This window comes from Euprymna scolopes, chromosome 35 (assembly GCF_053919585.1).
Source record: "Euprymna scolopes isolate OS-2025 chromosome 35, ASM5391958v1, whole genome shotgun sequence".
NCBI lineage: Eukaryota > Metazoa > Mollusca > Cephalopoda > Sepiida > Sepiolidae > Euprymna > Euprymna scolopes.
Genome location: NC_136516.1, coordinates 13651780 through 13666763, shown reverse-complemented (window position 1 = coordinate 13666763; position 14984 = coordinate 13651780). Strand labels below are relative to the sequence as shown.

Below are 14984 nucleotides of genomic sequence, written 5' to 3'. Positions count from 1 at the left end.
ATTGTTTTAAAAATGGCAGGTGAGACTATCACTTCTCGGATACTCACAAAATTTTATTTTCTTATTTAAAAATAAAATTACTTGATCAATTTACTTGATTTTTAGAATATTATACTTTTGTTTTATCATGGGTATGTACATCATACAGGCTTTTCTTGATTTTTGTTTTTTTTAATATAGGGGGAATTCTGGACAAGAACTCATACCATGAATCCACATGAACAATTCTAGGCATGAGAAGTCGCAGGTTCAATCCTTATCATAGACTATAATCTACATATATCTATAAGTGTGTGAGACATCATAAGTGTGTGAGAGAGAGAGAGAAGACACTTTTCAACCTATATACTCAACGAAGTTTTAATCTACAGATTTGAAATTTGGTATATTCAGACATGTGGAAAACTTAATTGGTTTTTGCCTGGGAAGAAAAAAAAAAAAGCTGCTAAGGGTCAAAATTGAAAAATTAATATTTACGAGTCATTGGATTTTTATCCATTGGTCAACTGTTTCATGAATGCGCATGTGTGAATCATGAACATGACAGATTCCTTATGTTAAAATAAGTTTGAAAACACTTTAAAGATCATATCAAGCTGGCTAAATGGTTAATGTACTGAACTCACACTCTTTAGGTTTTGGTTTCGATCTCAGCTCGAGTTTTTTTGTTTTTTTTTTTACTTACAAGAAGTGAATGGTTTAGAAGAAACAATATTTCTGTATGAATTAAAATATATTTATGCATATTTTATGACTGGGCAATGCTGGACAGGCTGCTAGTAATGACAAATTCTACGCTAGGTCATGAAGGGATGGAATGAGAATAATCTATCCATGTAGATTAAAAAAAAAAAAAATTAAAAAAAGTCAAGTTTGAAATTCTGTTCAAGTCCCCAAGTTCAACTAAATGCATTAAAACAAGATCAGAGGTTACATCGACGAAAACATAAATAAAAGAGGCAAGAATAGTCATTCAAATAATCCAAACTAGCAACTTCCAGAAAAATTCTGAAATATGAAATAATTTTGAAAAAATAATAAAAAGCAACTTTTACAAAATTGAGCAAAACATTTAAATTCATTCTTGTGAATCCTAAAAAAAAAAATGAAACTAAAGTTTGATCTATGCTCATGCTCATCTCAACAAGGATCTAGAAATAACAACTAATGCTAGTTTGCTGCAAGCAGCAATTTTATTTAGAAATGCCCAAAAATTTTATTATACAACTCAAAGCATCATTTTGTTTTTAAATATTTTTGGCAAGTTTTTTTTTTTACATTTTTTTTTTTTTTAGTTAAATATTTTCCAGTTTTTTTGTTTTTTTTTCCCTGCTTAATATTTTAAAAATAAATGATTTCTCTTCTTCCTATACCAGAAATATATTTTGCAGGGCTGCAAAGTCACAAGGTATAAGGTCCAACTCCGGCTCCTAGGATTCCAAAATATCCGACAGAGTCTTCCAATATTCAGACTTCGTTCTTTAGCGATTAAAAAATCAGATTTAATCGTTTAGCATTCTTGAGTCTAAATTGACTTCTTTCAAAATCACCAGCTCTCGACATTTTTTTTGTTTTTTTTTTAGGAAAGCATTGGTTTGTCCAAAAAGCATTGGTTTATCCTATATAAAAAAACAGAAATCAAGAAAAATCTGTGACAAAATGATCACAACATATTCCAAAAATTACGCAAACTGATCAAATAGTTTTATTTTTATAGAGAAAATCATGAGTTAATGAGAATTTGTAAATATTACAAAATAAATCTTACAGGTTTAAATTATATTATCTCCCTTTGTTTTTGTTTTTTTATCATTATTTTCCAAATGGCAGACAAAACAACTGTTCTCCGATTACTCATAAAATTTGATTATCTTATTTAAAAATAAAATTACCAGATCAATACACAAGTTTTGAAAGATGATATTTTTGTTGTCTTACAGATTTTTCTTGATTTTCATTTTTGGGACTTGTACAGTTTAATCAAGACATTAAAAAAATGAAAATATCGAAAAAAAGTTTAAATTGTACATATCCGTTATGGAATGAAGTTCTCCGAAAAAAAAAAAATTTCACTTAATTTCATCAAGTTTTTTTTTTTTGTTTTTTTTTTACAGCGAAAAACAATTTGCTATGATACCAAGCAAAAGGTCTGATTTTTAGGAAGAAAAGCTAGAATTAAAGATGGGGAGGGAGTGTCGGCGCTTTACATGGAGCTATCTCCCCGTGGCTTTTATAGTATTCAAACAAAATTTAAAAATAAATCCAAGATGTCTGCCTTCAACGCGCTCTCATAAAAAACGTGTTTATCCGCTGTAAAAAAAAAAAAAAAAAATATCTACTCGATCAAATTAAGTGAAATTTTTTTTTCAGAGATCTTCAGTTCAAAATGGATACGTACAATTAAAACTTTTTCCGATATTTTCACTTTTTAATGTCTTGATTAAACTGTACAAGTACCTCATTTTTTAATATAGAGTGAATTCTAAACCAGAACCAAAGCATTTTGCCTGTTTATCAAAATTCTTCCTTGGCATCGTAAAATAGAAAGAAAAAGATAACCATTTCTTTCTTCTTGCTCATCCAAACGTACAGATTAAGTGTACATTGAATGACTGTACGGACAATCATCAAAAAAACAATTTATTATAAATATTCACATCAATAACCATCACTACTCATGTAAGGAATAAATGTATCTATCTGGTTCCAGTGTGTTTAAAAACCATTCAAATATATGGTTAAAAATTTTCAATCTACAAAAATAACTTTTTTATAAACAAGGTAGGTTTTAGCTTTTCTCTAAACTATTTCTTAATGACCAATTCTTCAAATGATAAAAAAAATTATAAAAAGAAAAAAAAAAAGTGCTTCTTTATATTGGGGGACTTTTTAAAACCAATGCATTTCAGGTGAAAACATTACATACTTACGTGCCATGTAAGAATTAATATGCATTCCAAAATTATGAAAAATAATTAAGTAGAAAAATAATCACAGATAAAAAGGAAAATGTTTTAGTTTAACGATTTATTGAGTTGTTAATGTATATTTTAATGGTGAAGAGTTCGCAAGATGTAAGGGGAGGTAACTGAAATTGATAATTTATACTAATTTATCCTTACCGCCATCAAGATATCTGAACATATTTGTAACTGATTTTTTTTAAATTTCAAATAATTTTAGGATATAATCTACTGGAGACCGTTTTGTAATTTTTAGAATTTATACTAATTTCGACATGGCACGTAAGTACGTAATTCATCTGCGAAGAATAAAAAAAAAACTTAGAAAGCCTTTAGAGAGCTATAGAAAGTGTCAAATAAAATTAAGGGTGCCTCCACAACACCACAAAAACTAATTTTCTCCCTCCCTTTCTTTGGAGAAAAATGACAATCATTAAGAAATCATCAATCAAATTCAGAATTAGCGTTTTTCAATTTCAAGTAGAAAAATAATCACAAGTCAAAGGAAAAATTTTTAGTTTAACAATTTATTGAGTCTTAATGTATGCTTTAACAGTGCAGAGTTCGCAAGATCCAAGGGAAGGCGAGTGCAATCAATAATTTTGACTAAATCATCGATATCGCCATCTCTAATTATCCATGATATTTGCAGCTGATTTTTTTTATTTAAAATACTTCTGGAGCATAATCTAATGGATCATTTTTTTTTTTTTTTTGTAATTTTTGTAATTTGTATTAATTTTCCCAGGACACATAAGTACGTAATAATGTTTTCACTTGAAATGCATTGGTTTAAAAGATCAATTTAAATAAACACCAAAACATAAAAATACAAAAGATGAAAATAAAGATGAAATAGAAATGATAAAAAGGGAACAGGTAGAAAAAAAAACAAAAAAAAAAAAAAACATTCATATAACATGTAAAATCAAGTTATCAAAGTTGCTGGAAGAGATCCGATTCTAGATACCAAATCTTGTACACATAAATGGCTTGATATTACTTTCAGATAGTTTTATACCAATAATCAAATTAAACTCAACTCTAGAACTTTCTGTCTGTGCTTGTCATGGTGTGTGTGAGCTGCCATGTTATGTCACATTATGGATCATAATAAATATGACTTATCTTAAGAGTTTCAGGCATCATACAAAAACCAGAAGCATATTAATAAAATTCAGAATATTTAGGGGGTGGAGAACTTATGCAGAATAAAAACTGTGCCATCATCAAAATTTTCCAGGCAGTTCATATGAAATCACCAAAAGGTGTCAAAAACAGAGCCAATGAAATTGCAGCAGGCAACATCATTCAAGAAAACATTTATCATTGATTTATTATTTAATAAAACATTTATTTTCTATCATTGATTTATTATACACTAGCGGGGGTACCCGGCGTTGCCCGAGTGTTTGTTTCCGGGGGGGGGGGTTAAAAAAATGTTATGGTAGGTAAGTAGGAAGGATCAAACCCGGAGTCATGAGTAAAAGTAGGAAAATAAAGTGTGAAAAAAAAAAAAAAAAAAAAAAAAAACATCTGCAACGTTAACAGTTCGGCCACCAAGAAAAGTCCATTCCAGTTGTTTAGGAAAAAAAAAAAAAAAAAAAAAAACGACTACAGTAGGTCGGCGCGAACGTGAAAATATAATGTGAATTGTCCAGCACGCTAACCACTACGCCACAGAGCACTGCAGCTTAGTTTAGTGATTTTAAATAACTTCACATGAAAGAACTACGAAGCCAAACCGGTGTTCTCTTCTCAACTGTTCCTTGTGAACGATCCCCAAATGGTGTTAAGTGATGGCAGGGGGAGGAGGAATTTATTAGAGAGAAAATATTTTACCACTTCCATTGATCTTAACCGATTTTGGCCGTGACTTCTCAGCAGAAAAATTATAGAAATCTAAGATTATCGAGGAATTTGAGAAATAATAAGCCTATAACACACCTCAGATATTGTTCTGCCGTTTGTGCATATTATATTTGCATGAAATATCTTGATTTTTAATCCTATTAATGTCAAAATCAGACGGGAAAAAATGAGTTCATTTTATTTATATAGAGATAAAAAAGTAAATATCTTGATTTGAACAAAAAGAAAAAAAAATTTGTTTGCTATCAATTGTTTGTTATTTAAAAAATAAATATTTATTCATAAAACTTACCTTACAATGATTGTTTTTATTGTATTCTTAAAGTTTTGTAAAAAAATTGTTCGATAATTATTCATTGCGTTTTCTTGATACCAACAAAAATAATGTTTTCATTTTTCATTAAATTATCTTTGTAATAGACGAAATAATCCCCTCCCAACCCACTGAAAAAAAAAAAAAAAAATTAGCCAGAGTTTGTGCAAAAATCACAAAACTTGTCCAGAAAATTCTGATAGCATGTCTTATTTTGCATCAGCACCTAGTTTTTTGTTATACATTTGAAGACAAATTTAAACTGACTAGAATTTTATCAATACATTTCTGAAAATTGGATGTACCATGAAACTGCAGTAAATCATTTATTGTTATGAAGCTCAATATGAAAGGATTCTATCCTTTGTATGAAAGTTCTGCCGTCTTGATTCTGATAAGTTGATTTTCATGTTACACACACACACACACACACACACACACACACACACACAGTGCTGCTGGTAAAGTTTTTTGCAGTAAATCCACAAGATCCACAGGGGCTGAGTTTTTGAGAGAAGGATTGATTATTCATATATTTGAATTATTCAAACTACTGTTCTCATCTTGAATGTCATTTTCACAATGTAACCTCCGACTTTCTCCAGGTGTATCTAGTCGAACTCAGGAATCTTTCTGTACAGAATTTCAAACGGAATACTTAATTTAATCTACGCGAGTAGCATATTTTTATTTCATCAGAACTTTTACCCAGTCACTGCTAAGTAATTCGCAATCGTATTTTGAGTGTCGCCCACATTGAGTATTGAACCTTTAACTTCCAAAAGAATGAACCTTAAAACTAAATTTTACCAAGTAGTTTATCTACAGTGCTAGGGGTCCACACAGATTCCTAAGTTTGACAGAAAGATTCCCAAATTCGACAAGATATACCTGAACAAGGTTGGAGATTACATTGGCCAAGAATTTTGTGAGAAAATTACTCAAGATGAGAATGAGAGTCTGGATAATCCAAATATAGATTGAAGTTTGTACCTTTTCTTAAATCTGGGTAGAAGTCTTAATTTGCAATTGTATTTTGAGTGTCACCTGCACTGAAAATTGAACCTTCAACCTCCAGAAGAGTAACTTTACAACTGAATTTTATCAAATACTTTATCCATTACGCGACAGATCCTTTTCTTTTCCCAGATGCCAATATAAAAAAGCTCAATCTCAGAATCTTTAGTTTTAGATCAATGAGAAATTGTGTAGTTTATTAATGAATTTTATTAACTGTGAAAATAGGATGCAGAGGAAGACGGTGTGTTCTAGTTGACAACAGACTAAAATTCTAAAGAAAAATCCTTTCACAAATACTGATATGGTGAGTAGGACACCTAAAAGCCAACTGCCTAGCAACTCTAATCTGCTTCCGTACTAAACCAACATCTTGTGCAAAGGAATGTAAATCTTTTGCCTACCTTTATCTCGTTTCATTTGATGATACATGCAGTGTGTCATTCTAACATAGTTGCGACAAGATTGGCTTCACACATAAGTAACCCGAATCTACAGATCCCATTGAGGTGGAACTACATAAAAAAGTAGATCTTTGTTCCCATTCTTTTTTTTTTTTTTTTTTAAACCAAAATTGTGCATGACCAAATCAACAGAAATATTGAGATGTTTGATGAAGCCAAAGGTAGAGATATACAGCATCTTTTCTAAATTTTGAATGCATTACAGATGCAGGTCATATACCCAACAGCACTGTACATGTATGTATATATGTAGATAAGAGAAAAAACTCACATATAAATGAAAGTAAAGCTTATACTAAAAAAAAAAAAAAAGTTTGGATGAGGGTGAGTGCCAATGACTATTGGGTGGAAGAACCAAGATGGCACAAGTGAGCAATGCCAGATTGGGGAATTAAATTGCAAGCATTTATATAAATTATAATTTCAGAATTGGAAGAATCAGAAAGCGTCAAAGATTATGATAATGTAAGAAATGAAGAGGGGAGGGGTTATAAAAAAGAATTAAAAACTTTTCATTAAACCTAAAACACAGCTAGGAGAGAAGAAAAATGAATGGAAGGGAAAGATGGTTTGGCGGGAGATATAGACAGTAGGAAAGAAACAGACAAAGGGCGGGGGAAAGAGGAGGGAGGGTGTACAGAGAGCGCGGAACGGCGGGGAGGGTGTACAGGAGGCGCGGAACGACGGGGAGGGTGTACAGGAGGCGCGGAACGACGGGGAGGGTGTACAGGAGGCGCGGAACGACGGGGAGGGTGTACAGGAGGCGCGGAACGACGGGGAGGGTGTACAGGAGGCGCGGAACGATGGGGAGGGTGTACAGGAGGCGCGGAACGACGGGGAGGGTGTACAGGAGGCGCGGAACGACGGGGAGGGTGTACAGGGGGCGCGGAACGATGGGGAGGGTGTACAGGGGGCGTGGAATGACAGAGAGGGTGTACAGAGGGCGCGGAACGACAGGGAGGGTATACAGAGGGGAGGGACGAGGGGGTTAGGGAACGAGGGCAGTGTACAGAAGGAGGGAGTGTATGTGACAGAAGGAGATTAGTAGTTTAGTTTTATGGCATATCAACTCTTCAATTCAGTCATTTCCATAAATATTTTTATGATTCATGTTCTTAATATAAGTGTGGTGACAATTTCAGTTTGGTTTGATTATTTTCCATAATCTTCCAATGTTATTTTCTGTGGCACATTAACTATTTCGGGTTGACAATATGCCATACATCATTTTGGTAAACGTTCTTATGCTTTAAGTTCACAAATTCAAATATTTATGAATTCATTTTCTTTTTTGTAGACAGCTTTTGTAAATAGTTTGCGAATGATAGATCGAATCCCGACATTTTTTTTCTTTCTACCACTTTTTTTTTAAATTTTATTTTAGGTCATCCCAGGATCAGAGAAAAAGATTAGGGGTGTTTGGATGAGAAAATATTTTTTGTTTAATTATTAAAAAGAGAAAATAATACAACTATGGAATTACAAACAAAAATTCTAAACAATAATCCATAGAATCCATAAAAAAAAAAAATCTTAAGACTACATCAACAACAGAGATAAAATTGTTTCCACAAAACCAAAAGAGGAAAAAAAATGTTGACATATACAAAAAAGTATTAACGACAAGATAGATGAGGGGTTCAAACAGGTAAAACGTTTAACAAAGAACAAAAGCATTAAAATAAATTATACAAAAGAAAAAATTTTTAAAGCAAACATTTTTTTTTATTATTTAAAAAAAACTTCTCCTAAACTTAAAAAATTTGATTAAATTAATTTTTAAAAATTAAAGTTGAAAATTTAAAAAAAAAAATTTAATTAAAAATTTAGAAAAAGTTTTTACATTTTTTAAGTAACATTTTAAAAAAGTTAAACTTAAAAAAAAGACAATAAAAAAAATAGTTTTTCATTGTCTCTTCTTTTTTAAGTTTAACTTTTTGAAAAATGTTACTTAAAAAAAATTTTTTTTTTTTTTAAATTTTAATTGAGTGTTTATTTTTTTGTTGTTTTTATCTTTAAGGCTGGCAAGAGTGACACAAAGAAATAATGAATGATAGTGAAAAGAACATGAATAAAAAAAATTAGATCTTATCTAGAAATCACCCAAATTAAAAAAAAAAACAAAAACAATTTGTATGGTATATGTACCCACAACGAAACAAAAATATATTCTGAAAATCATGGGAATTAATCAAGTACTTTTTGTTTCAAAAAGAAACTTATTTTGTAAGCAATTAATGAAAATTTGTAAAAATTCCAACAGAAATCTTGTAAGTTTGAATTATTGTGGAGCTATCTCTCCAGTTTTATTAGATTTTTAAGATGGTATTATGAGTCATTTTTGTCTTACTTATAAAATATTTTATTCTTTAAAAAAATCATAAATTGGTTTAGTAGTTTTCTTAAATAAGAAAAAATTTTATAAGCAAAAGAGAGACTGTCTTGCAATGCCATCTTGAAAATAATTTTAAAGAAACAAGGGAAATAACTCAATTCAAATTAGCAAGATTTGTTCTAAATTCTACAAATTCCCATTAATCTCTTAAAAATGATTTTTCCTTTATAAAATTAAACTACTTGACCAATTTATGTGATTTTTGGAATATGATATTTTTATTTTGTCACAGTATGTATACCATACAGATTTTTCTTTTAATATAGAGAGAATTCTGGACAAGAATAAAATATTAATTATAAAAATTATTCAGTAAAAAGAATATATTAAAAATAAAATGGGATGGAGGGTGAACAAAAGTTTGAAAAAAAAAAAAAATTCTTCCACTTAACAGGTTATTTGCTATTTTGGTTTGTTTTCTACATTTATGGTGTGTGTGTGCATATGTGAGGGAAGGTGAAGTTTTTTTTATTATTTGATGGAGTTTAGAAAAAAATTCTTCCACCTAAGTTTGTTTTCTATATTTATAGTGTTATGGTGCTATTTATGAAAGCAAGATTCTCATTGGCCGTTTACTTTTTCGCTTGCCTGTAGACGTTGGTAACTCCACTTCTTTGTCAAGTGCACAGACTGGCGTGTTTAGCTGCGTATCTATTAAATCATCTTCTTCGCTTTCTTGGCCGGGGCTCTCATCCAACCAATATGGTAAGTCTCCAGGTGTATACTGGATCAATTCGCAACCTGCAAACAAAAATGATAACTTATAACACACATGTTCGGTGTACTAGTTTTAGATAATGGTAATGTTTTTGCTTAGTTATACTTAGAACAGTTTAGTGACATGCTGTCTGGTTGGGTTAAAAGTTTGGACTAGTCAGAATATGAAAACAAAGAAAATAAGCAGGAACTGGATGAGAAATGATGAAGAAAGAAAGATAAAGGCTAGAGAGAAAATTGGAAACATGTATGAAGATTAACTCTGAAAAAAAAATTTTTTTTAATTAAATTAGAAATGCCTCTCTTTACTCCCCCCCCCCCGCCGTGTTTATTTAATTAGGCCCCCTCCCAACAATAGCTGAATCAGACACAAGGTCAATTTTTAATATGGGGAAAATCCAGTTTCCAAAAAGGTGCACTTGATCAGAACAAAAATTAAAATTGCTTCAGTCTGGTAGAATTTCTCCTTCACTAACAGAGGACTGAAAATATTAAGTGTACAGGATGGAACGCTAAAATTGCCATACTAGAAAAGATGACATGATTCCATTTCCATTTTATGAAAACCGGTTTTCTTTTTTTGCTGCAAACCAACTAGTTAGCTAGTTGTGTACAAATCCCAAGAGCGATAAGAGCCTTCTATCATGTCTGAAAGTGACACAATGTTCAATGAGCGAGATCAGAGATGTGTCGCTGTACAACTCATGCTCTCTAACAAGCCAAGTTATGACAACAGGACCATTGCCCGCACCATCAAAATGCCTTGCTGGATTGCTACAAATAAGTCCAGAGTGATGAAAACAAAGTTTCCAGCTACGGTTATGGTGTGGTTTCAAGTGAAGGCTACATAATGCCACCTCACATCTTTGAAGTCTGCTTGAAAGTCAACAACACAGTGTACCTGGATGTGCTGAAGAGTATGGTGATTCCCTGCTGCCATCAGGTGGCCACTGGCAGACCCTGGGTATGGCAGCAGGATCGGTGTGAGTCCACAAGTCCAAAAAGACACAGGCTTGGCTTCAGAAGGAGTGCTACGACTTTGTACCTGTTTCTCACTGCCCAGCCTCCTCCCTCGACTTGAACCCGATTGACTACTTCGCTTAGTCATACATCGAGAACATCAACAAGACATCCCATAACACCAAAGCCAGCCTAATGGCCGTCATTTGCTGAATTCCCGCCAGCACTTGTGGAAAAGGTATGCTCCCAGTTCCAGACCCATACTGAAGCAATGATTGAGGCTGAAGGTGGCTATATTGAATTGATGTCAGCTCTATTACATAATCAAGTTACCTGAATTGATTTTTTCAATAAAGTTTTAAAATAAAGCTCTAGTGTTGTTTTCTTTAGGGCGACAACTTTATCGTTTCACCCTGTAATATCAAAACAGATACATTTTGCTCGAAGCCAATGAAACCATAAATCAACTTAGAGTTAGTCTCATTAATTCTGAAATATTGGGTTTCATTCAATTAGAAGAAGCCTTCTTATTATTTTTATATTTCAGCCTCCACAGCAGTTTAGTCCAACATTTTCGAAGAATGAGAAAAACCAAGAGATCTTCCACAAACCAGTAGATGATCAAGCGACAGGCATCATGACGACAAATATCTTTGATCCTCACCATACTGGTTATATAACCAAAAAATGTAATATCACACATAAGAAAAAAGGATAAAATTTGATCGTTTCAATATAGAAGTGATATATCATGACATTTTTAAGAGTTCCGAGACGGATTTTCTTAAAATTAGAATAGTTCATTATTTATTACAATCTTCTAAAAAAAAAAAAAATAAATAAATAAATAAAATAAAAAAATACTCAAGAAATTTTGTATAAAAAAAAGTGAGGTAAAAAAAAAAAAAAATATAAACATTCACAATACTCAATAAGATAGTACACAAATAAGAACGCATTATATGTTTAAATTAAACTCAAAATCTCATTCGAGTTACATAAGTATTTCTTCATCAGTAATTCTGAAATATCATTTTTGTCGGCCACGCTCAAACTTCAAACAGTGCTTCCTTCCTTCTGTCATGCCCAAGTTTCAAAAAAACTTTTCTATCTGTCCGTCTGTCCTAAGTCTAAGTTCCAAATAGGATTTCCAGCCACACATCAAATCTAAGCTTCAGATAGCATTTCTGTCCATCCATTAAGCTTAAGTTTCAAATCGTATTTCCATCCGACAGTCAAGCCCAAGTTGTTACATTATTTTGTGGTAATGTTTCGTTGACTTGCTGTTTGACACAGAGTTTCAAGAATGCATAAACTTTCTCCACATTATTAAAATCAAAATAAACTTTAAAAATATCTATCCATCCCATTAAGTCAGTGTTCCTTCAGCAAGTATCCAGACTTTTGTACAGGCATTTAAAATTGTTGTAGACTCTTGAAAATTCAACATGTTATTGTTATACATCTTATGGGATGACCGACTAATTTTTATGATTTCAGGTTCAAATGAACAGCTATAGCAGGAATTGGAATACACCCTACTAAACCCTGATTGTGACAGTTGGTGAATTTCAAAACTGCCATCTGGATGTGATGACATTTTATAACAAAGATATGCAATAAAGTTCCGTTTTAAACTTGGAAAAATGCCACAGAAACGTATGGACTGCTCTGACTGCTTTTGAACCATCTTACATGAATTGAGCATCAGTTTTTGAGTGGCATAAGAGATTCAAGGAAAGCAGAGAGTCTGTAAGGAATGATGAGAGGAATAAGGAGGAGGAAGGGAAAACAATTGATTGGCCAAATAAAGAATTTCATGGATAAGGACCGTTGTGTATCTATAGAGAGAATAAGTGCACAGTTTGATGTCAGTGTGGGAACTGCATACACAATTATTCCTGAGGAACTGAAGATACAGAAGATTTTTGTGACATTTGTTCCAAGGGTGCTCAGATAAGATCAGAAAGAAAGACGTTGTCATGAGCATCAAGACAGTTCCTCACCCTCCCTATAGTCCAGATCTTGCTCCCTGTGACTTTTGGTTATTCCCTTAGTTCTAGGAAAACCCTAGAGGTGGTTGTTATGAGATTGAGGAGATGAAAGAGGATGTAACAAAGGTCATTGACGCGCTCACACAAGAGGACTTCCATAGAAGTTGTTGGAACGGTACAACAAGTGTATTGCAGCCAGAGGAGATTACTTCAAAGGGGGACTACAGTTTCATGTGTGTACTATCATTAAAAGTGCCCATACGAAAAAAAATTTGGAAACTTATTTAAGGCACCTCATATTTTAGTTGGCAGCAAAGTATTAAGTTATTTAAATTTTTGCAGCACACCCATCACGCAAAAGAAAAAAAAAAAAAAGATCATTTAACAATGCTTATTAATGTTGATTTTTATGGAAATTTAAAAATACAAAAGAACTCAACGATTATACACTTTATTTCTTTTTTTTTTAATATTTAAGCATCAATATCACATGTAATAATGTGTTAGTATTTGTTAATACAAACAACTTCATTTATAACAATACTAGCAGGGGTGCCTGGCATTGCCTGGGTATTTGCAGGTGTGTAAGTAATAACCTTTTTTCTTAAAAAAAAAAAAAAAAAATGATGTTAAACTTGTTAAAAACAAATTGAAAAAAAACATCGAAAAACATAAGAAAATGGCATAAATAACCCTCTTGGATCGAACTTGGGATCTTAAGATAACAACCGCATGTTTGGAGGTGTGTGTGTGTAGAGGGGGGAGGTAACTAAAGAATAAACGAAGTAATAGTAATAATGCTATTTAAATAAAAAAGCGTTGCCCGGGTGTTTGGTGGTGTAAAAGAAAAAAGTTTTGGTAGGGAGGTCGGCTCGAACGCGAAGCCTCGAGGCTAAAGCGGAAAAAAAGAGTCTGACACATTACCAAGACGCCAAAGAGACAGGGAAGTGAAAACATGAAATTAAGCATTTAAAAAAACAGCAAGTTAAACTAATGTCAACGTTTTCAAGGTCAAACATGACGTCATCATCGTAGTAGAAGTAGAAAAGGAAAATGAAGGACTGATTTTTTTGCTACCCCTCCATGTAGAAAAGGGTTCAGTTGAAGGTGAAGGAATTAATGTTTTTATCCAATTTTTCAATATTTGTCGTCCGAAGGTTCAAGCTTCAAAATGATACCTATCTGGTGAAAATCCGTTGCCTCTGTCGAAAGTTTTTGCAAGACATACAAACACACACACATACATACACTCAGCCTTTTATATATATAGACTAGCGAGGGGTACCCGGCGTTGCCCTGGTGTTTGGAGGTGTGTTGTTTGGGGGGGGGGGGGGAGATCAAAATGGAGGTGTAAAAGAAAAAAAATGTTTAAGTAGGAAGGTAGGCTTGAACCCCGAAGCCTTGACACGAAGGTGGAAACGAAAGGGGGAAAAAAAAGCCAGCCACCTAACCATCTCAGCCACGAGGGGAAAGGAAGTGATAAGCATGTTAAGTTAACGTTTATGAAGTGAAATTGACAGGTGCGAGGAAGTCGCGTGATGTTTGACCTTGAAACAGGACGTAAGCAATGGCTGTTCAGCAGTTAAGATTTTGTACGGGACAGTTTTAACGAACTTCAGGGAAGGAAAAGCAGCTCCCCCATTTATTAGGGAGTGTCTTGAAATGAAAGCAACTGTCTGATATGACGGTGAAAAGCTGGCATTGACTAAACGTTTACATCGCTTTCTGGAGACCACTGGCCATGGGCTGGGGAGGTGGCTATTCGAATAGTTTCGCTTTTTTTATACTGAAAAACGAAAGCAACACGCGGCGATCCAAAAATCTGGAATATTTATCTTTTCAAAGTCTGGCAAATTAAATAGACAGGCGATCCCTGTTGTTAACTCATAGATATAATGATTTAGATGTGATATATATGAGGGAGCCGTGCGAGCAGCCCCCCCGGAAAAAAGAATAAGCGTAGTAATCATCCTGTTTAAATATTATATATAAAAATGTTAAAACTTAAAAAAATTGAAAAAAAGAAAGAAAAAAAAAGAAAACTAATGTAAGGCAAACAGACGATGTTAAAATTTCTTAAAATCGGAAGATCAAAAACAATAAGAAAACGCAAATGTGATGGAAAAAAAACCCCAGAAAAACGAACGTTTAAACTTCTTTGAAACAGCTGAAAAATAAAAAAATAAAAAAAAACATAGAACGTGAAAAATGGCTTAAATAACCCTGTTTCAATATTAAAACTTGAAAAATCGAAAAAGAAAAAAACAGAACAAAATCCATGGCCGGTGT

At 32.7% G+C, this 14984-nt stretch overlaps 1 protein-coding gene across 6 annotated transcripts in view; it reads right to left on the bottom strand.

The window, feature by feature from the left end:
* Positions 1-14984, bottom strand: part of LOC145259695 (heat shock factor protein-like) — a 166938-nt gene that overhangs the window by 9026 nt on the left and 142928 nt on the right. The window contains exons 12-14 of one of the 6 annotated variants that reach the window (XM_080117366.1): positions 14842-14862; positions 9601-9765; positions 1482-1619 (exon numbers count right to left, since the gene is read on the bottom strand). In XM_080117366.1, the coding sequence (XP_079973492.1) occupies positions 1615-1619; positions 9601-9765; positions 14842-14862 (191 nt within the window). In that variant the 3' untranslated portion in view covers positions 1482-1614. Of the gene's footprint in view, positions 1-1168; positions 1620-8590; positions 9766-14841; positions 14863-14984 lie in introns of those variants that run through there. The other 5 variants (XM_080117365.1, XM_080117370.1, XM_080117364.1 and 2 more) reach the window with 5 other exon arrangements.